We start from the raw sequence: 24,237 nt of genomic DNA on the forward strand, positions 1-24,237 counted from the left end.
GACATATGGATTTTTTGCAGTCATTACAATTAAGCACTTTTTAAATTAAATTAATATTTATGTTTGTTAATCAAATGTTAAATTGCTCAAACATGGTTTGCACCAGGCGCATAGCCAGTAATGGGCCAGGGCGGCACTGGCCCGCCCACATTACTCCCTGGCCCACCCAGGCAAGTTTGATCAAAATACATTTTTAGTTTATTTTTATTATTCAAATGTATTAAAAAATATATATTCATATAAACCTGATTTATTTATTCATTGCCGAATAAAATCAGGTTTATATGAATATATTTTCTTTAGGCCTAATTGGTTGTTATGGTTGCTAGGGCGACAGGAAGACTCTCTGAGCGGCGGGTTCTGGCGGCATTCAGTGTATTAACATCGCCACAATAATGGCTAAACAAGCTTCTTTAATGTTTATTTATTTCAAACCGTTCTCTGCTGAGAGTTTATTATTTTAATTTCTTTTACTTTTAGCCTACTTTATTTTCGGGTGAACTGTCTGCTCTGCACTGCTGACTAACCTGAATAAAATAAACAGGTTATTGTCTATGCTGGTGGTTTGTCCAGCCTTTATTGAGCACTGTTGAACATGATGGTTAGACGGTGTTTTGTTATTGCCTTTGCGAATATTGCAAAATAAAGGTGTGTTTTTGCAGTTTGTTTGTCTATTATTTTTTCTACTCTCTAAGGTTTAATTATTATTTAAGTAATATTTTTTCTAGGAAAAAATATAGGCCCGCTCACTTTTTCAATGGCCCGCCCAAAATACAATTTCTGCCTACGCCACTGGTTTGCACTTTATAATTAACCACTTTTGCACAAATATTTTTAAAAAGTTTGCACTAATTGTATAATTAAGCAATTTTTTCTTAAATTAAGCAAATTTTAAAATTAAATTCTCAAAGTAATTATGTTTTGGTTTATTAATAAAGTGTTGAATTAGTCAAATATAGTTTGCAGTTACTGTGTAATTAAGCACATTTTTATGAGATTAAGCACATTTTTTTGATTAAATTACCCAAGTAATAATTTTTTGTTTATTGTTTGTTAATGAAATGTTCATTTGCTGAAACATGGTTTGCACTTAATATATAATTAAGCACGTATTTTGTTAAATACAATTCTCAAAATTGTATTTACTTTTGATTATTGAAATGTTGAATTGCTAAAATATTTTTAAGATATAAAAAATACAAGTTTGCACTTATTGTATAATTAAGCACTTTTTTATTGAATTAAGCAAATTTTAAAAATAAATTCTCAAAGTAATCATATTTGTTTATTAATGAAATGTTGAATTGCTCAAATATAGTTTGCACTTATTGCATAATTAAGCACATTTTGAAATTAAATTCTCAAAGTAATAATATTTTTATTAATGAAATGTTAAATTGCTCAAACATGGTTTGCACTGATCGTACAATTAAGTACATATTTTATCAAATTAATTAAGCACTTTTTAAAATAAATTCTCAAAATAATATTTTTGTTTATTAATATAAAAAATGTTTTTGGTTTGCATTTATCGTACAATTAAGCACATTTTTATTAATTTCATAATATAAAAATATTTGTATTAATGACATGTTAAATTGCTCAAACATGGTTTGCACATCTTTATTATTAAGATTTTTTAATAAATTCTCAAAACAGTATTTTTTAAATATTATTTTATTAATTATATGTTAAATCATTTCAACATGGTTTGCAATAATCATATAATTAACTACATTTTCTCAAAAAATATTTTTGTTTATTAATCAAACATTTTTTATTACATTTTAAAAATATGAATATTTTTGTTCATTAATAAAGTATGACATTTTGTCAACATGGTTTGCATTTATAATTAACTTTTTCTTAAATTAAATTCTCAAACTAGCGTTTTTTTATTTATGAAATGTTAAATTGCTTAAACATTGTTTGCACTTTTTGTAAAATTAAGCAATTTTTTAAAATTAAATTCTCAAACTAGCAATATTTGTTTATTAATGGAATGTTTAATTGTTCAAATATGCTTTGCATTTATAATTAAGCACTTTTTCTTAAATTAAATTCTCAAACTAGCAATATTTTTGTTCATTCGTGAAATGTTAAATTGCTCAATCATGGTTTGCACATATGAAATTGAGATTTGTTTTTTTAAAGATTCTTTAGGATTAGATTTTTTTATTACATTACATTATGTTTAATATTGTATAACATTTTTCCAACATGATTTTAAATTGCTTCATTAAATTCTTAAACTAGCAATATTTTTGTTTATTAATAAAATGTTGAATTGTTCAAACATTGTTTGCACTAGTGTTATTAGGCACATTTTTTGTTTAAATAAGTTCTCAAACTAGTAATAATTTAGTTTATTAATGAAATGTTAAATTGCTCAACCATGATTGGCACTACTGACAGCCCATCCATACTTCAGATGTTTTGTGAGTGTTTTCAGGTAACGTCCCAGCAAGGGTCCCTGCGTCCTCCAGCAGTGTTTTAAAATGCGCCCGAAGCCGTCATTCAGCACAAAGGCGCTCCATTATTAATTAAATCACAGCAGCAGATGGCCTTCGTTTGGGAGCCCATCCAGAATTGAAGTAGGCCTGTAAAGCTGGGTCACAGATGTGTGCAGCGGGATGCATTCTCCTCCTCTGGCGCTCACTCTCTGTCTTTCTTTATTCATATCCCGAGGAACGCAGCGAGGCCAGGAATGATGGTTTTAAGTGAGGCAGGGTCCGTATGACAGCAGGGTTCGATTAAACACTCATAACTCTTCCATTAGACAGAGAAAGACTCGGCCAGTGATTCTGGCACAGCGAAGGGAAAAATGCAACTCTTAAACCGTGCCAGAAATATCACTGGAGTCCAAGGGAGGATGTCAGTCCCGCTGAATGTTTTACAGCTTTTGTTTTTTTCATTATAGGCAGCACTGTTTTCTAGACATTTCTATAAAAGCACTTATGAACATGAAGCAAGTTGCAATTTAACTGGAAAGCATTCTGGTTTTCACAATATCGTACTATCATGATACTTTAAGGCTCCCAGGCAATTTTAAAAAGGCATTTTTAGGTCTGTAAATTCTTTAAAAGTAATGGAAATTTTATTTTATTTATTTATTTTTCCTACATTTGCCAAAATGCACACAGTAAAAAAAAAGTTGTTTCAACTTAAAGAAGTGTTCGTGCTGACTTAAAATTTTAAGTTTAGACAACATGAAATGTTAAGTTGTACTACATGAAAACATGGATATTTGAGTTGAGTGAACTTAAAATTTTAAGTCAGCACAAACACTTTATTTTTTAAATTGAAAAAACTTTTTTTAAGTTGTTTTTTTAACAGTATACAGCAGTATACAGTATACTGTTCAAAAGTTAAGGGTCTAAGATATTTTAATGTCTTTGAAAGTCTCTTATGCTCACCAATGCTACATTTACTTGATTAAAAGTACAGTGAAAGCTATAAAAATTGTAAAATATTATTACTATTTAAAATGCAAATTTTCTATGTGAATATATTATAAAATTTAATTTATTCCTGTGATCAAATCTGAATTTTCAGCATCATTACTCCAGTCTTCAGTGTCACATGATCCTTCAGAAATCATTCTAATATGTTGATTTGCTGCTCAAGAAACATTTCTGATTATTATCAATTTTAGAAAGTTCATAGAAATAGAAAGTTCAGAAGAACATTTATTAATTAGTTTATTAAATCTTTTGCAACATTAAATGTCTTTCTGTCACTTTTGATCAATTTAATGCATCCTTTTTGACTCATTTTTGTTGGGAATGCCAAATTTTAGGACATTTTTACATAAATTGGACTAAAGATACAAAACAGTGTGAGAAAATGTAGCACACTACATGCTCCAACCCTCTTTCTTGTTCTCTGTTTAGTTTCCACCTCACTTGCTGTAAGCTCGCCTCTAGAACCTCTGGAAATGATTTTAGTCCCATAATATTTCATTTTTAGACCAGCACACCCCAGGACTAATGATTTTCTCACTCTGACACTTAATAATCTCCAGTTGGAGTCTCACAAAACAATTTAACTCGTAAGCATTTTTCCACAGGGCCAAAATGTAATATCATTTGAATTGCATCTAGACCTCGGATTCTTTTGCACAATGATTATGAGTTCCCAATCCTAAAACAATGAACACTGAACTGAAAATGGTTTAGGGATTACTTTGAAACCGTTTTCATTTAAAAACTGCTACTGAATTTCGCAAATCATTACAAAGAAATGGCAAGTAACAGAATGAATTACAAATGAAATATCGATGGAGAAGGATTGAAATAGTATTTTATTAAATAGTCTTCATTTACAACTTCAAAAAGTGATTTTTTTTTTACTGTTTACTTAGTTGTTAAAAACGTTGTTTTTTTATGTTTATTTTTTTAAAGGAACATTCCATTTCATGATTCTGCAAACATTATAAGAATGTTTATTTTGAATGTTCTCTGAAATGTAACGTTCAAAGAAAAAGTTACTTTTTTTAAAAATATACACTATTAGAAACTAAACTCTAAATGAAGTAAGGAATAATTGACGATGGGCCATTGAATTCTACGAAAATAATGCATTATTTTCGTAGAATTCAATGGACCGAAGTCAATTATTCCGCTTATACTTTACCACAAATCAAGACATCGAGAGATAATATATTTCAAGACATTCGTCTGGTTTTTGTCCTTAAACCGTTATTGTGAGTAATTAATTTCTTACGCAGCTCATCCAATGCCTTTGTTGCTAATTCCAAAACGTCATTTTAGACCTAGTAACGACACTTGAGCCGTTGATAGCAAACTAAAGTTGTTAATCGTCAGAACAGCGCTAACAAAATTATCGCGTATGCTAACATGTGTGCTAACTGTATGTGTGCGTCTGTGAGGGAGAGAGAGTGGGAGAAATAGAGTATGTGGTTTTCGTACATAATAAAACATAATATTGTCGTAAAACATGAAAATAAACAGTTGTTTTTATCCTACTGTTTACTGTAATTGTTTAGCCAGTGTCGTTGTGGGTTTTGGTTATTTTACTCTTTTGGGCTGTAAGGACTTTTGAAATAACTGAAATCGTGTGACGAAGTGATATAGACATGTAATGCGGTCAAGTGCTGCCTGAAACTACGTTCGCCATGCGTTTCCCTGAAAATAATGGACACCATTAGAACGTTCGTCAGCCAATCAGATTCATATTAAAGGTCCACTGAAGTGCCTTGAAACACGCAGCGTTATTCTATGTGGTGATGTAATTTTAACTGAAACAGGAATATATTGCGCAGCCCTGCCCATCTCTTTTAAATAGCCAATAGCGTTCCATTTATATCTGCTCGGGCCAGAGCCATTGAGCTCGGTAAAGCCGCATTTGTAAGCTTATGACCGCCACAGTCTAATAAATTACCCCATAGATTAAATATAAAAATCTTACTAAAACAAAATAGTGATCATAATCATGCTGAGGCTGTGTAGTTTAATAAATGTCAACTGGCGCATATGATCTGCTCCGTGCTATCGCGTCTCTGGACCGGAGCCAAAGTCCGGAGTAGACTGTGCGCGCTGCCACGGTTCGCGTGTACAACATGAAACCAGACCTCATTTGCCCCAATGGAAAGCATTTACACTGTCTGAATCGTTCTCTATCGCCTACATTGCGCACTACATGCCATTCACCATACAGAAAACACTAACACTGTGAACAAGTGACCGATCTCAGCCGCAGCTTCAGCGTCTATTTATAGTGTAGGGGGCGGGATGCTACGGACTCCAGAGAGCATTTGATTGGACAGAACGTTTGATAAGTGTTGAAGTGCAGCGTGATGTCATCAAAATTGTTGATTCATATTGGCAGAAGTGAGAGACTGTAAGTTTTGAATGCTCATATCTAGTAAACACAAAGTTTGTCGTTGTTTTGAAGCACGCTAGCTTATAGATAACCTTAAGGCTAATATATTCATACTAAAAGCCAAAAAACTTTCATTTTGAATTCATGGGGACTTTAAGTATATTCAGTATAACATTCTATTAATGTTACTGCCAGAAAGTTTGTTCATAACGTTGGGAGAACCTTGTGAGAACGTTCTGGGAACATTCCATGTTAGCTGGGTTTATATTTCTTCGTGTTTCACCATAATTTGAATATGGCATGTCAAGATGTGTTTTGTCTTTTTTGGAGCTTAAAAGGCAAAAATGCGGTAAATAGATGACAACGGAATATTATTTTAGGTTAAAGGGTTACTCCACCCCATGAACATTTTGTCATTAATCACTTACCCACGGGTTCAACCATAATTTTACGAAGCTACGAGAATAATTTTTGTACGCAAAGAAAATAAAAATAATGACTTTATTTGATCATTCGTCTCCTCTGCGTCACCCTAGCGCCATTTTGGAGCGCATCCAGTGAACGCAAACAGTATACGCTGTTCTGTTTCAGCTGCGTCTCGCGTGTACAATGTTTACGTCGTTTACGCTTTGATTTGAATGAAAACAGCGTATCCGCGTGACGCAGCTGACACAAAACCAAAGTCCCTTTAAGGCAAGTCATGTCACTCGGCAGCCATCTTTGAAACGCCTCTGGCCAGGCAAGTGCAGCTCCTATCTCTTTGAATGGGGAAACATCAAATTCTCCAAAACTGTTAACCAAGCTTACGATTAAATTTCATATTTTAAATCACCAAAGAAATCTGACAAGAACTGCCTCATAAATATGATTCCTTGTGCTCCAATAGCGTTAAAAAATGCTTATTTTTAAGGCAAGATGAGCCAGTGCGCATGCGCAGTATTGAGTGCACGTCTTAGGCACCGATCACACGAACGCGTCTTTTAGTTCTAAAAACGCGAGGCGCACAGCACTGCCTTTTTTTGGTGACTTTTAAAAAAAGAGCATTGTGCTGCCGTTTTTTTGTGTTGCTAGGCAACGACCAAAACAGCTGTCCTGTCAGTCAAATCAAAGGATTATAGCGCCAGCGCTCTAAAATCTTTGGTTTTTGCTGTTAATTAAAATGTCATATTAGCAGAAACCCTAAGAAATACAGCTCCGGGTTACCCACGACAGACACCAAAAGTTTCTCCTCCATTTCTTGCAGTCTCCGGACTTTTTAAGCAACGGTAAACTTTCGTCACCACAACAGAAGGCCCGCCTCTCCATTCATTCGATTGGACAATGGAAAAAACGCGAATGACGTCGGGCTTTTTTCCGCTCAGAGTTGCTTTTTTTTCAACTTCAGGCGCTCAGAGCGCTTCTGCAAAAACGCAAGGCGCAGCAGGCGGCGAAAATGGGAGGCGCCCGGGGCGCATAAGCAGCGCGCAGAACGCTCACTGCCAACAGAAAACCATTCAAAAAAGGCGCCTCTCACTGCAAAAACGTGTTCGGTGTGATCGGGCCCTTAGAGCGCAGACTGTTTCTATAGCAACTGGGATTTCTAACGGCAGCTACAGTGACGCGCTGACTTTACTAATCAACTATTGGCTCTTTCATTAAGAAGGCGGGGCTTCGCGGCCATAATGAACGTTGCATTTTTCCCCATTCAAAACTATATGAATGACAAGTCTTGGGTATTCTTTGCACAAAACAGCATTGTTTGCCTTTACTGGATACGCTCCAAAATGGCGCTAGGGTGACGCGGAAGAAACAAATTGTTGATTAAAGTAGTTATTTTTGTTTTCTTTGCATACAAAACGTATTCTTGTAGCATTGTAAAAATTACGGTTGAACCCCTGTTGTCAAATGGATTATTTTACCGATCTCCTTGCTACATTTCTGGACGCTGATTGTGTTAATTACATTGCTGTCTATGGGAGAGTCAGAGAGCTGTCAGAATGCATCAGAATATCTTAATTTGTGAAGTTCCGAAGTCAAACAAAGCTTTTATGGGTTTGGAACGATGTGGGGGGTAAGTGATTAATGATAAAATTTTCATTTTGGGGTTGGGTAACTCTTTAAGCTAAAGATGGAGATGGTGAAATGTAAGCACAGGTATTTCACAGCACTGGCTCCTAATGAAACACATTAAGCAGAATTATCCTCAGGCATGTTCTGTTGTTAATTAAACACTATGAGTTTTCCACACGTTCAGGACAAGGGACACTGACTCTGGGCCCAAACCGCGTGTCTACCTATGTCAGAGTCACAAAACGAACTGTCTAGCATCTTATGCTCTGAGAGAAAGAGGCACTGCCACCAGAGGCTGTAGTCTGAAGTGGTTTCCTTGGAAACGGAAGAAAAGATCCTAAGTTATTTGCTATCAGTATAATGTTATTTTTGCAAAGAGTGAACCCAATATCACTCAGGGGTTACTGTGTTTTACCTGACAGGTGGGACTGTTGCTCTGGATATTGAAGAGTAATGTATCTCTTATAGAATAAACCATATATTTAAATCGCAATAAAAGTTATTGCAATGAAAGAAAAATTTAAATGTAATATAAAATAATTTTATAATAAAGGGGCAGCTAAAGAATGAACAAACTGATATAGTAGTATACTTACTTCTAATTATAACTTACATTTAAAATTTTCATTTTACCAGTCTAGGCTTTTGTATTTCACAATTTTCATTATTTATTTATAATTAAAGTGCTTTTTTGCATTTATATAATTACATATACTTTTGTATTTTATGATTTTTAATTTTTGTTTATAATTAAAGGTATTATTTATAATTACATATAGTTTATAATGTGCTGACTAAAATTGAGTTGCAATGGTTGCATTTTCATCACATTTATTTAGATGCAAATCTATTAGCATGCTTTTTCTTTGCAAAGCTTGAAGTAATAAATTTAATTAATCTGTTTTATATATTTTTGATGAAAGTGTGTGTAGGTCATTTTGCAGCAGTCGTGTGTGTGTGGGGGGGGGTGAGTGGATTAGATATACCCTGTGTTATGGGGACAAAATGTCCCCACGTGTGTGTGCTTTCTTGGGGATTTGAGCTGTGTGTGTATGTGTGTGAGAGCGAGCGAGGGAGAGTCTGCTGTCACAAGGAAACATGATGCTATAGTTTCCTAAAAATAACACACACGCAAAAAGGGGAAAAAAAGAGCGAGAAGGAAAAAGAGACCTTACATAAGACCTGTCTGCTGCTCTACACCTCCTGCCTCAAGTGCTTTTCTCCTCCTCTCTCTCTCTCACACACACACACACTGTCTCTCTCTGTTTGTCCTAATTCTTGATGTGGCCACAGGATGGCACCATGCAATAGAAATAAAAGCTTGATTTCTACAAACATCTTTATGGTCCTTACGATTTTCTTCTAATACTGATGTGATCTTGTTTTTCAGGCTTGGAGGAACCATCTCAGCTTACAAAATCGTTCCCGATGAAATTGATGAGATCAAGGTATGTTTCAAAATTCAGGTAGCGGGAAAATAGTTTTATCAACATAATCTCACTTCACCTAAAGCTTTAAACTATCTGTATGATATAATAATGATATATCACAGATATATCACTGTTTAAAAGTTCGGCATCTATAATATTTTTTAAAAGAAATAAATACTTTTATTCAGTGAGGATGCATTAAATTGATCAAAAGTGACAGTAAAGACATTTATAATGTAACAAAAGATTTCAATTTCAAATAAATGCTGTTCTTTTCAACTTCCCATTTAGTTTTCAACATTGAACAGCAAGTCAGCATATTGAATGATTTCTGAAGGATCATGTGATGCTGAAGACTGCAGTAATGATGCTAAAAATTCAGCTTTGCATCACAGGAATAAATTACATTTTTAGAAAACAGTGAAAACAGTGATTTTAAATGGTAATAATATTTCACGATTTTTGCTGTAATCTATTTTGAATCAAATAAATACAGCCTTAATAAGCAAAAGAGACTTGGCAAAAACATGTAACTTTTAAATGTGTGTGTTTACCGACGTTTGTTTCTTTTGTCTGGTTCAGGAGACTCTGATCGACTGGTGTGATGAGAAAGAGTTAAACCTGATTTTGACCACTGGTGGTACTGGCTTCGCTCCACGAGATGTTACACCTGAGGTTGGTCCTGTACCGTGTGTGTGTGTGTGTGTGTGCCTAAAATATTCTCTTACAGTCCTCAATTACACACTCCAAAACTCTGAACATAAGCCAAAATGAATTATCTACTATCACAAGAGCACTTCTAGCAGTCATACCGGTCCAGATCAGATCTCAGTCTGTCAACAGCTCTGAGATCTCGTCTCATCTCGGCTTTACATGTGTGCCATATTCTCATCAGAGATGCTGCCAAATGTCCTGAGATGATCTCAGATGTCAAACCAGTTATTTATGGATGGATGGAAGGATGGGTGGATGGACGGACGGATGGATGGACGGACGGACGGACGGACGGACGGACGGATGGATGGATGGATGGATGGATGGATGGACAGACACTGATGGATGGATGGATGATGGATGGATGGATGGATGGATGGATGGATGGACAGACACTGATGGATGAATGGATGGATATATGGAAGGATGGATGGATAGATGGATGAAATGTCTCGGCTTTATTGGTGTGCCATATTCTCATCAGAGATGCTGCCAAATGTCCTGAGATGATCTCTGATGTCAAACCAGTTATTTATGGATTGATGGAAGGATGGGTGGATAGACTGATGGACGGATTGATGGATGAATGGAAAAATGGATGAATGGAAAAATGGAAGAATGTATGGATGGATGCATGGATGGATGGATGGATGGATGCATGAATGGATGGATAGACGGTGGACAGACGGACAGACAAACAGACGGATGGATTGATGGATGGGCAGACAGACAGACGCACAGATGGACAGCTGGACACTGATGAATGGATGGACGGACGACTGATGGATGGTTAAATGGATGGATGGATAGATGGACGAACAGATAGATGGATGACTGATGGATGGAAGGACGGCCGGACACCGATGGATGGATGGACGGATAGACTGATGGATAGATGGATGAATGAATGGACGGACAGACTGATGGATGAATGGATGAATGGATGGATAGATGGATAGATGGATGGACAGACGAATGCTGATGGATAGATGGATGGATGGATAGACTGATAGATGGATGGATGGATGGACAGACAGACAGATAGATGGATGGGTGGATGGATAGAAAGATGATGGATGGATGGATGGATGGATGGATGGATGGATGGATGGATGGATGGATAGACGACTGATGGATGGATTGATAGATGGATGGATGCATGGACAGACTGATGGATGGATGGATGGATGGATGGATGGATGGACAGACTGATGGATGGATGGATAGATAGATGATAGATGACTGATAGATGGATGGATGGATAGACGACTGATGTAAAATAGAGGCATTTTTACTAGTGGTCTCAGATTTTGGACTCCACTGTATTTCTCAGCAAAAGGAGACTCAGGGACTCTCCCTCTTCCACACACACATTCTCTCTCTCATCCCATGAGTCTCATCAATACTCCTCCTTTGATGTTTTCCCTCGTTCTTCTCCCTCTATCTCTCTAATGATGTTTGAAGTGTCACTCAAGGACAAAGAACACACACAGAGATGATTATTTTGTGCAGTGTGAGATACAGCAGGATTACCCAGGGTTTTAATGTGACCAGTCCCTGTTGATCTGTCACATTCCTGTGAAGCTTTTCTCCCAGAGGAATGTGATATTGCTCAGAGGTTGTTCTTCAATAGCTCAGAAGGCATAATGGAGTTCGATTAAATGTTTCATGAAATATAGTAATGATTAACTTTGTCTTGAGAATTAAAACTGACACAAATAAGACACATGTTGACATACAATAAGTAATGCTCTAAAAATAAGTGTGGATAGCATCAAAAAATGTTTTTGATGACTTTTAATCAAAATTTTTGAGCATGGTTTAAAACGCCTTCATTTAATTTCAGCAGGTCTAGACAAATATGAAATATTTAAAGAGACATAATTTTTGCTTTTTCTTACTTTCTGTCATTCTGTCTGTCTGTCCAGGCCACTAAAGAGGTGATCGAGCGGGAAGCTCCAGGGATGTCTCTGGCCATGCTGGTGGGCTCTCTGAATGTCACTCCTCTAGGAATGCTCTCCAGGTCTTGCTTCAACACATCCTCAACATGCTTGTCTCAGTGTAGAAGATCTTTTGTTCATAATTATACTCAAGGGCGTAGAATTTAGTAGGGAAACTAGGGATTGTCCCTAACAAATAACTATATGTGACCATTGTTCTTGTACCGGCAGAGATGCAGTTTTCACTGCTTTAGGATTAACAGAACTTCGGATAGTTTCATTATAGTTGTCTAGATCAACTTTGAATAAAGAAAAGATAGGTTAGAGCCAGATTTTTGTTTATGCATGTGAATTTTACTTATGTAATTATATATGTGAATTATTTTCCTATATTCTCTCTCGAGTAGTAAAATAATCCAAAGAAAATGTCTTTAGAACACAAAGAAAATTATCATTTCTGATTATTATCAATGTTGGAATCGTTCTCTTTCGACTTGTGTGTGTACAGACCCGTGTGTGGTATCCGAGGCAAAACTCTCATCATAAATTTGCCAGGCAGTAAAAAAGGTTCACAGGTAAGAATCCTTTTTTTCTTTCATTAAGTGTGCGGTTAGTCATATATCTCAGTAGTGGTCTAGCAGTATGTACTCCGTTAGCCAAAACTTTCAATATAGCACCTCTGTTTTAAACATAATGTGCATGTTTAGTTCTGTTTGTGGACTTGCTTGTGGTCTCAATAAAATATACATTAATGAGTGCTGGAAATAGAGATAAACATGAATAATTATAAAGCCTACTTTGGATCAGTCCAGAATAGGTTACTTAAGGGCCATCATTTTTTCATTGCTTGGCCAATTTATGAGAAACACCATGGACATAGAAAATGTTTGTACATCTTTTAAATAAGATTTGCACTTTGTAATCAATTCCAGTAAATCTCCTATAGTAGTGGATTATCCCAGTGTTATTTTAGTATCATTGAGATACTATTATATTGTATTAATATTTCTTATATTAATTTTTTATATTAATTTATTTAAATTTTTATTAATTTTGTGGATTTTAAAAATGTCTATATAGTTTTTAACCATTTTTGTTTCAGTTTTAGTTACTTTAGTACATCTAATTAAACTAAATAAAATTATGTATGATAGGACAATAATTGTCCGAGATACAGCTATTTAAATATCTGGAATCTGAGGGTGCAAAAAAATCTGAATACTGAGAAAATCACCTTTAAAGTTGTCCAAATGAAGTTCTTAACAATGCATATAACTAATCAAAAATTAAGTTTGGATTTATTTACAGTAGGAAATGTACAAAATATATTCATGCCACATGATCTTTACTTAATATCCTAATGGTTTTTGGCATAAAAGAAAAATCGATAATTTTGACCCATGCAATGTATTATAAATATATATGTGCTACTTAAGATTTTTTTTGGTCCAGGGTCACATATTGTGTTAAAAAATAAATGACACAGCAGATAAAAACAACTCTAAGGCTTGTATTCAAGCTCCATTAGATTACCGTGTTAACCATTGCTGTTAATTCATATCTCAAGCTCTATGATTTATTCCTCCTTGTGTTTGTGTCCTGCAGGAATGCTTCCAGTTTATCCTGCCCGCTCTCCCGCATGCCATCGACCTGCTCCGAGAAGCTGTGGTCAAAGTGAAGGAGGTGCCCAACGAGCTGGAGGACCTGCCGTCGCCTCCGCCACCTCCGTCCCCGCTGCCCACTAGCAGCCCGCACCGCCAAACTGAGGACAAGGGCGTGCAGTGTGAGGAAGAGGAGGAGGAGAAGAAGGACAGTGGTGTGGCCTCCACAGAGGACAGCTCCTCCTCGCACATCACCGCCGCCTCCATCGCTGCCAAGGTAAGCCTGTAGTTACATATAAATCAGTTATGCTATACAGTATGTATAGTATTTCTCACAAATCTCTGTTGGACATTTGCAGGTGCTCCATTGCCTTCATTCCCCTCATGATATTGTGTGTCATCTTCATGTGTGCTGCAGCATCCGCTGGTGTGAGTGAATACCATGACATCATCTTCACATCATTTGTGTGGTGGTTGTGTTTATGTCCATTCATCATTTATATGCTATTATAGTTTGTCAACATTTCAATGAGCTTTTATTTATATATTTTTAGTTTTCAATTTAATTTCATTTTGTGTGCTTTTGTCATTTTTGTCATTTTTATTACTTTTTATTAATATTTAGGTTTAATTTTTTTTTAGTCTGCTGAAAACTGGAAAAGTTAATATTGAACTGCCACAATTTTCTCCTATTTTACATAGCAAGAGGTTGTGGGTCATATTAGGCCATATTAGGTCATAAAATCATTAGGATCTTAGGTAAAGATCATGTTCCATGAAGATTTTCTACCATAAATATGTGACCCTGGACCACAAAACCATTCATAAGGTTAAATTTTACAAAACTGAGATTTATACATCACATGAAAGCTCAATAAATAAGCTTTCGATTGATATATGGTTTGTTATGATAGGGCAATATTTGACCGAGATACATCTATTTGAAAATCAGGAATCTGAGGGTGCAAAAAAATATAAATACTGAGAAAATCACCTTTAAAGTTGTCCAAATTAGGTTCTTAACAATGCATTTTACAAATTAAAAATTGCATTTTGATATATTTACAGTAGGAATTTTACAAAAAATCTTCATGGAACATGATCTTTACTTAATTTCCTAATGATTTTTGGCATAAAAGAAAAATCTAAAATGACCCATGATATGTATTTTTGGCTATTGCTACAAATATACCCCAGCGACTTAAGACTGGTTTTGTGGTCCAGGGTCACATATATCAAAACTTAATTTCTGATTAGTAATAAGCATTGTAAGAACATTACGTTTTAAAACGATTTTCTCAATATTTAGATTTTTTTGCACCCTCAGATTCCAGTTGTATCTTGGCCAAATATTGTTAAAAACAAGAATGCACACTCAAAAATCTAAAAATACTGTACAATCTGTGCACTTTTCGCATACTATTTTCAGTGTACTACAACCTTGAACACTCCAAAGAGTAAGCAGATTGGGACGTATGCAAAATATATGATTATAAACGTCACAGGAACATGTTTCACCACAAGTTAAAAATGTGCAAACTTTGACTTTTAACAGTATTTGGCCAAGATACAACTGGAATCTGAGGGTGCAACAAAATCTAAATATTGAGAAAATCTTCTTAAAAGTTGTTCAAATGAAGTTCTTTGCAATGCATATTACTAATCAAAAAAATTAAGTTTTGATATATTTACAGTACACTGTAAAAAACTACTTAAAGTATTTTCAACTTAAAAAATTAAGTGTTCATGCTGCCTTAAAATGTTAAGTTTACTCAACTCAAATATTCATGTTTTCATGTAGTACAACTTAACATTTCATGTTGTCTAAACGTAAAATTTTAAGGCAGCACTAAAACTTTTTTTACTGTCTAGGAAATGTACAAAATATCTTCATGGAACATGATCTTTACTTAATATCCTAATAATTTTTTGCGTTAAAGAAAGAACAATCATTTTGACCCATACAATGTATTTTTAGGTATTGCTACAAATATACCCATTCTACGTAAGACTGGTTTTGTGGTCCAGGGTTACATATAATGCAGAAATAGTAAGAGTGCCGATGTTTGGAGGTTTTCGATTATGATGAACATCCTTCTTTCGTGTCTCAGATTCCTGACTCCATCATCTCACGGGGCGTCCAGGTCCTTCCCCGTGACACGGCGTCTCTGAGCACCACGCCGTCCGAGTCGCCACGCGCCCAGGCTACCTCCCGCCTGTCCACCGCTTCCTGTCCCACCCCCAAGGTGAGAGCAACCTCTCTTTCTGTATCCTGTCCCCGCACTGTTCGCTTCCTGTCTGCCGTTCCTCTGCCTCCCCACCTCGCTCACCCTGCTGCCGATCTCCACGCTCACCTCACCCCAAAACTCCTGTCAGAGTCCCATCTGTGTGTGGATTTCACAGGTTTCTGTTTCATATTTAGGATATCGAAGAATTCTGTTTAAATTTCAGTGCAAATATCTAAACATTCTTAAATCAAAATACATTTACTTAAGAATATGTATATGTAATAAGTTATGCATTAAAAAAAATCTCCCTATAGGGTCAGAAAATAGACTTAATTGAAAGAGAAAACAACATTAACTTTCTGATCCCATTTGCAGATTTTTTCCTTGTTTACAAAACCTAATTTTGATAATTTTTCAGAAAACAGCGCTTACTAACGTAGTGATTTTACTTCTCCAATAAATGCATCTTGATTTAAGAAGGTTTAGGCATTTGTACTGGAAGCAAATCAAAAATACTGAGGAAAAATATTTTTTTTGCAGTGATAATTTCATCTTTCACAGCACAGACTGTCTTCTGGCATCTCTATAGCAGTTTTAGTTTAGTAAAATACTGTGTTTAAAGAAAAAAATTGAACAAATGAAGTTGCACAAGGTCTAAACTGCTCTTTTGCAAACTGGAAATGAGCACCATCGAGCTGATAAAAAAAAAAAGTATTTAGAAGTCATTTTTAAGCCATACAATATTTTGTGTGATTCGCAGATTGAATGTGTTACAGACGACTTTTATTAAATGATCATTATTTTAATGCTAAAAGACTAAAAACACTAGGTTAAAAACTTGTTCATTTGTTAACAGCAGGTTTCCTTACTATATATGGTGAAAAGCTGTAATAAATCCAATGAGATGTTTTACGTTTAGAGCTTTCGGAAGTGAAAAAGAACAAATCATCTTATTTACAGTACAAAAGCATAAATTTAGAGTCCCGGGAATTTCCTGTCCCTATATCTCACATTGTATTGCTTTTCAGTGAAGTATTTATATACATTAGGGGTTTATGTTGCATTTTATGTTGCTAAATTAATGTTTATTGCATTGTTTTAGCATTGCTACAATAGTGTTGGTGTGTATGCTGCCTTTAGTGTTTACCTTAGCTGGTGGAAGAAGTGATGAAAATTATGCTTTTCTTATTGTTTTATGATGGTTGTCAGTGTACTGTGTTTTATAGTTTAAAAATCTTGGCACCATATATTTTTTTAGGTTCTGGCAACCTAAGCTACTAGTTTTTGTTGTTGCTGTTGTTTTATTTATTTTATTATTATGGATAAATGTTGAAATAAAGTTACTGACATCTGTTTATAAACATCTATTCGACTGAAGATGGACATTTTTTTTCTCATTTATGCATTTGGCATTTAACTTTTATACAATGTGACTTGCATTGCATTTACTCTCTTTTTTTGGTACATGGGAATCGAACCCATGACCTTGGTGTTGCTAGTGCAATGATCTACTGTTTGAGCTGCAGGAATATGACTAATTTGTTATTTTTCTATATATGGTGAAAAACTGTAATAAATCCAACCGGATGTTTCAAACGTACTACTTTTTTTTGGGAAGTGAAAAAGAACAAATCATCTCTGTGAACATTGAGAGTCCCAGAATTTCCTGCCTGATATCTCACATTGTATCGTTTTTCAGTGAAATAACTGTTTGTTCTTAGTTTCTCATCATAAGGGGTTTGTTTTGAATTTTATGTTGCTAAATGTATTTGAGTTTGTTGCATTGTTTAAGCGTTACCACAATAGTGTTTGCGTGTATGTTGCCTTCGTGTTTACCACAGCTTGTGGAAAAAATAGTTCTGATGAAAACGTGTTGCTTTTTTATTACCAACAGTGTTTTATGGTGGTTGTTAGTGTACTATAAAAGTACAAAACTAATTTTAGTCCTTCTGTAGTTTTGTACATTAACATTAGCTATAAATGTTATAGTAAAAAAGTCTTGGCAGTTCTGGCAACCTCAGCTGACAGTTTTGTTTTGTTTTTTTACAGTATGTTTTATTTAGTCTCTTACACTCATCAAGACTGCATTAATTTGATCAAAAATACAGAAAATGAATTTTGAATTTTCATCAGCCACTGATATGCTGATTTATTATTTTTATAATAATATTTATATAATTATCTATGTTGGCTACAGTTGTGCTACCAAATATTTTTTGATGAATAAAATGTTAAAAAGAACAGCATTTATTCAAAATATGAATCTTTTCTAACAAGTCTTTGCTATCACTTTTTTTTTAATCAATTTAACACATTCTTGCTGAATAAAATTATTAATTTCTAAATTTATATTATACATTTACTGATAAATATTTTTTTTACTTTTTATTCATCAAAGAATCCTGAAAAAGAGTATCATAGGTTTCAAAAAAAATATTAAGCAACACAACTGTTTCCAGCACTGATAATAAATCAGCATATATTAGAATGATTTCTGAAGGATCGTGTGACATTGAACATATAGTAATGATGCTGAAAAATTCAGCTTTGATCACAGAAATAAATTCGATTTGTAATGTATATTAAACTAAAGAACGTTATTTTACATCATAATAATATTTCACAATATTTCATTTCTTTCTGTACTGTTGATCAAATAAACGCAGCCTTGATGAGCATTAGAAACTTATTTAAAATACATGAAAAATCTTACTCATCCCAAACGTTATTTCTAGTTATATTGAGTATTTCTAGTCATTATTAGCTAAAATTAGTCCCTTTTACCGTTGCTCTAAATTTTTTTAACATCTAGACTGCATTGTTATTTTAGTATCATTGAAATACTATTATTATTTTTATTAATAATACAGTTTGGTGCCTTTTTGAGCAATCTCGTGACAAACTTTGGATAAATAATCAAAGAGAAAATGTATTGGCATCTGTTTATAAACATCTATTTGACTGAAGATGAACATATGCACTTTTTCTCATTTGTGACCCTGGACCACAAAACCCAGTCATAAGGGTCAATTTTTTTAAATTAAGATTTATACATCATCTAAAAGCAGAAAGGGTGCAAAAAAATCTAAATATTCAAAAAGTTGTCCAAATGAAGTTCTTGGCAATGCATATTACTAATCCAAAAATAATTTTTGATATATTTACGGTAAGAAATTTACAGAATATCTTCATGGAACATGATCTTTACTTAATATCCTAATGATTTGTGGCATAAAAGAAAAATGTATCATTTTGACCCATAGAGTGTATTTATGGCTATTGCTACAAATATACACGTGCTACTTAGGACTTATGGTCCAGGGTCACATTTATGCATTCGGCATATAGTTTTTATCCAATGTGACTTGCATTCCATTTAGACTTTTTTTGTACCATTTGGGGATCGAACCCATGACCTTGGGGTTGCTCGTGTGATGCTCTACTGTTTGAGCTGCAGTAATGTGGCTAACTTGTAGCTTTGACCCATGTGGCTCAGGACTCTCACCCGAGCCAGGCGAGCAGCTTTCGTTCGTCAGCTCATGTGTCACAATCATTTCTCGCCCCGCTGTGTGGATGCAGATGGTTGTCATGGGAGCGGGGGTTGCTGTGGAGACTGTGCTGCGCTCATATGAGTGAGAGAGTTTCAACAGGTATCAGTTTGACAGAGATGCAAAATTCTGTCATCATTTACTCGCCCTCTTGTCATTGCAAACCCGTGTGACTTAGTTTTTTGGTGTACATGCGCTTTTTCTTATAAAGCGTTTAGTGACCAAAACAACAGCATAAAAGCAGTAGTTTAATAACTTGTGTACATGCTATATTTTAAGTCATTCAAGTCATAATTTTTATCAAATGACATGTTTTATTATTACTAGCTAATAAAAATATATATAATGCCTTGCACATCTGAATCATTTATAGGTGTGTAGGATGGAAGTACATTATAAAGTAAAAAAACTACTTTAACTTGCATCATCACAAAAAAATATTTATTAATGAGCAAAATTTCTGTCTTTCAACATTCCTCAGGCTTACAACAAATTATCAACGAATTTAAATGCATATGTTTTTTATTTTTAATGTATTTACTAAATACATTTCTTATCGTTATTAGCTAAAATGATTCCCCTTTGGCCTATTCATTTTTGCATTGCATTTTTAACATCTAGACTCCAGTGACATTTTAGTAGAAGTGAGCTACTAATATAGTTTTATTATTATTATTTAAAAAAATTGACTTTACATTTGAATTTTAATTATTATTATTAATTATATCTGTGTTTGTGTAGTTTTTATTCGTTTTATTTCATTTTAAATTCCAATATATTTTTTATATTTTATAAATATTTAATAAATTTTAAAAGACAAATTTTGAAACATGAGATTTTCCCTTTAAAAAAATGTAACCAATATTTTTATTTGAAAAAAATTTTTTTAGACTTGTTTTAATTTAAATTAATATTATTATTAATTGTGTGTGTGTGTGTGTGTGTGTGTGTGTGTGTGTGTGTGTGTGTGTGTGTGTGTGTGTGTGTGTGTGTGTGTGTGTGTGTGTGTGTGTGTGTGTGTGTGTGTGTGTGTGTGTGTGTACTTTTTATTTACTTTATTTAATTTGAATTGCAATATATTTTTATTATTTATTTTATTTTATACTGCAGGACTCATCTATTTTTAACATTTAGATTTTTAAACTGCATTTCTTTGCGTTTTTTTTCTGAAACACAAAAGAAGATACTTGAAAACACAGTTTAAACATTTATTATTCATACAATAAAAGTAAATAGGGTCCAATGTCAAAATATCATCTTTTTGTGTTCTGCGAAACGAAAGAAAGTCATGCAGATTTGAAACAACATGAGATTGAATGAATGTTGACAGATTCAGATTTTCCCTTTTTAAAAAATGTAATCAATATTGATGATGTCACCATAATATTTGCATATTAAATGCATATATTTGCATATATTTAAACAGATTTATACAGATGCTTTGACTACACTGACTAAACCGTCAGAAACAGAGATGTGCAATAGTGTCATGATAATGACAAAGCAAAACTCAAGCATCACAGCTGTTTTACCAGAAACGTCAGCTGATTTATAGCCGTCCTGATCCCAAGCATACTCAGACTCTCTCTATGTCACTTCCTGTCTTCTGTTCTCTCACAGTCGCACACACACAGATGATGATATGGCTGTGGCAGTCCTCCACACAGTTACATAACACGGTTGCATAACAGTGAGCCACTAACACATATACCAGTTCCTGTGATTATCTGCAAATGCAATTCTGCATCTAATTTTAATGCACAAGTAATTGGACAGAATAGTGGCGACTCGTTCTTTAAGCATATATTGATTAAAACCCCCTGCATTCTGTCTTAGATGGGGACTTAATGGAATATTTTGAGTTCAGCTTTTATTTAAATTATTTTTGCATGTGCAACCTGCTGCTGATTAATACAGAAAATAATTTAGACTTAATGTACTCGTTTTTGTTTTTTGAAAGAAATAACTTTTATTTAACAAGGATGCATTAAATTTATCAAAAGTGACTGAAGACATTTATGATAATGTTGCAAAGGTTTCTATTTTTTTTTTTAAAAATGCTCAAAAATGTGAATCAGCACAACTGTAATCAGAAATGTTACTTGAGGAGAATGATTTCTAAAGGATCATGTGACACTGAAGACTGGAGTAATGATGCTGAAAATTCAGCTTTGATCACAGGAATAAATTACATTTTAAAATATAGTCAAATAGAAAATAATTATTTTAAATTGTAATAATATTTCACAATTTAAAATTTTTTACTGTATTTTTTAACAAATACATGCAGCCTTGGTGAGCATAAAAGACTCAAAACCAAAGTTACTTTTAAAAGTAGTGCATTACAATATTGAGTTACTCCCTAAAAAGTAACTAATTATGTTACTTAGTTACTTTTTATGGAAAGTAATGCGTTGCCTTACTGTTGCGTTACTTTTTAAATCTGGGCGGGGCTTGCTTGTTTGTTTTTAATAGAAAAAGTTCTATTTTTTGCAAATGTCAAAGCCTTTTCACACCAAAAGCTTCGGGCTTAGAGAAAAATAAATTGACGTCTGTACAGTAGACCGCAGAACTACTAACTAAATAATGTCAACTCTTCAGCAATAAAGGAGTAAAAGGAGTAATTTTTGGTTATTAGTATGGATGAATTGGATCATCGAAGGTCGGCAGCAAAGACATTGGTTAATAAAATGGGATTAAATACATAAAGGATATTTGTATTATTTAACATATTTAATTATTGCAGGTTTGCATTGAATTTCACTGTTTTTATTCATTTTGAGGAATACTATATCTGTTTTTTAATGAGTGAGATAATTTAATTGAGAGCTTTTAATCAATAAATGGGGGAAAAAAGTAACTAGCGTTACTTATTTGAAAAAGTAACTCAGATGTTTTCTTGTCAATTAAAAAGTAATGCGTTACTTTACTAGTTACTTGGAAAAAGTAATATTATTACGTAACTTGCGTTACTTGTAATGCGTTACCCCCAGCACTGCTCAAAACATTAAAAAACATACTGACCTCAAACCTTTGAACTATAGTGTGAATAAACTTTAGGATATGCAACAATTGTGCTGTTTTTAAAGTATTAGGACACTAGGGCTATCAAATTAATGCACTAACGTAGTTTAATTCATTTTTCTCTATGCTGGACTGTGTTTACAACTTGTGTTTTGGATGCTTTCAATGTCAAAACCTCAATGTGAAATACTCTGACAGCTGCAGATGAGTGTTAGATGAAGAATAAATCCACTTCGCGCGTGTGTGTGTGTGTGTGTGTGTGTGTGTGTGTGAGAGAGAGAGAGAGAGAGAGAGAGAGAGAGAGAGAGAGAGAAACTCAGACGGATCTCTGACAGTTTTATAGTGATTAATCTATGAGTGTTTATCTGTCAATCTTATTTACACCTCTTCCATCACATTTCCTTCCCACTTCCTTTTCTCCTCTATTTCACCTCTGTGTTTCACTCTGTTCATTTTCAGTGCGTTTAGGATGATGTCTCAAACTACAGTCTCACTGGATCAGAGTTATATAGAAATATACAAGTGCATACATACCCGTATATGTGTGCTTGTGTGGTTATTTGGCATGTGTGCTGATAACATTCCTCCTCTAAACAGAGCAGCTTGTAAAACTGACTGGCTTCTTGCTGTCGCAGAGGTGAGACCATTGAATTTAATGCTTAGAGAAGATCAGATAGTAATGGCCAAGGAGAAATGAAAAAGAACACAATAAACAAACGCTCAGCAGCGCAGATCCTCAGCTCAGTGTCTCAGAGTGTGGCTGACTATCACTTCATCAGCATTATTTGCACACAGAATTACTTCTGTCAGTGATTCCATGTTTATTCAGGTTGTTGTGAAATGTTTGTTTGTTCATTTCGAATGTGAAGCACTTGATGCAGATGATCTGCTGTACGCAACATGGACTTGTGTTTTTGTTTAGTAGTAGTTTATGAGCTTTGCATGACTGTGTACTGGAGTAAAGCTGGTTTAGATGATGCCTGCTTGGTTTGTGTCTGATTTAGTATCTCTGCTGCACTTCAGTCTTGTAAGATTCAGTTAAAGACTTCTAAAGTTGCTTTAAAAGAGGCTCCAGATTTGAATTGCACATACAATTTCCATCCAGTTTTGACATGAACTAATAAACCTAATATGATGCATATTTGTCAGTCATACATAAATAAAACAGGTCAGATTTCTGCACTCAAAAAAGAAAGAAAAAATGTAATAAATGCATTTTGAAAATATGATTCTTTAAATAAAGTCAAAAATCAAATATATGCAAATAGTTATTAATAAACTATGCCTTTATATATATATATATATATATATATATATATATATATATATATATATATATATATATGTATGTATCAAGGCATAGTTTATTAATAACTATTTGCATATATTTGATTTTATGTAAAGAATCATATTTTCAAAATGCATTTATTCAACTTGTTTAGAATCAACATTCCGAAAACAATTACTTGTATTGATTTAAAAAGTATAAAAAAAAGTGGAACAAGCAACATTCATTTAGTTAAAATGAATAAGATTGAAACTAGTTGGATTTATGGATGGTAGTGTGTTTGAAACGTAGTCAATTTATTAGTACTATTGCAGAAATCTGACCATTTTATTTATGTATGACAAATATGCAAGAGATAAGGTTTATTTCTTTGTGCAATCCAAATGAATGGAAATTGTATATATGCAATACAAATACATCAATCTTACATTTATGGGTGCATGTTTCAATTTTACCTTTCATGCATAGGCATATCTGACAACCACTTTTTGAAGATGTCCTCATAAAGAAAAATATTAATATATAAGGTTTTCTTTTTGTAATTTTCATCATTTTCATCAGTCAGATGCAT

General features: G+C 33.9%; 1 protein-coding gene across 1 annotated transcript in view; it reads left to right on the top strand.

The window, feature by feature from the left end:
* The window catches only part of LOC141283827 (gephyrin-like), a 64,548-nt gene that overhangs the window by 30,165 nt on the left and 10,146 nt on the right, over positions 1–24,237 (top strand). Inside the window, exons 3-8 of the mRNA XM_073817146.1 lie at positions 9,284–9,341; positions 9,906–9,998; positions 11,966–12,060; positions 12,486–12,552; positions 13,583–13,855; positions 15,690–15,824. Of these exons, the coding sequence (XP_073673247.1) occupies positions 9,284–9,341; positions 9,906–9,998; positions 11,966–12,060; positions 12,486–12,552; positions 13,583–13,855; positions 15,690–15,824 (721 nt within the window). The remainder of the gene's footprint in view (positions 1–9,283; positions 9,342–9,905; positions 9,999–11,965; positions 12,061–12,485; positions 12,553–13,582; positions 13,856–15,689; positions 15,825–24,237) is intronic.

Source organism: Garra rufa, chromosome 13, assembly GCF_049309525.1.
Source record: "Garra rufa chromosome 13, GarRuf1.0, whole genome shotgun sequence".
NCBI lineage: Eukaryota > Metazoa > Chordata > Actinopteri > Cypriniformes > Cyprinidae > Garra > Garra rufa.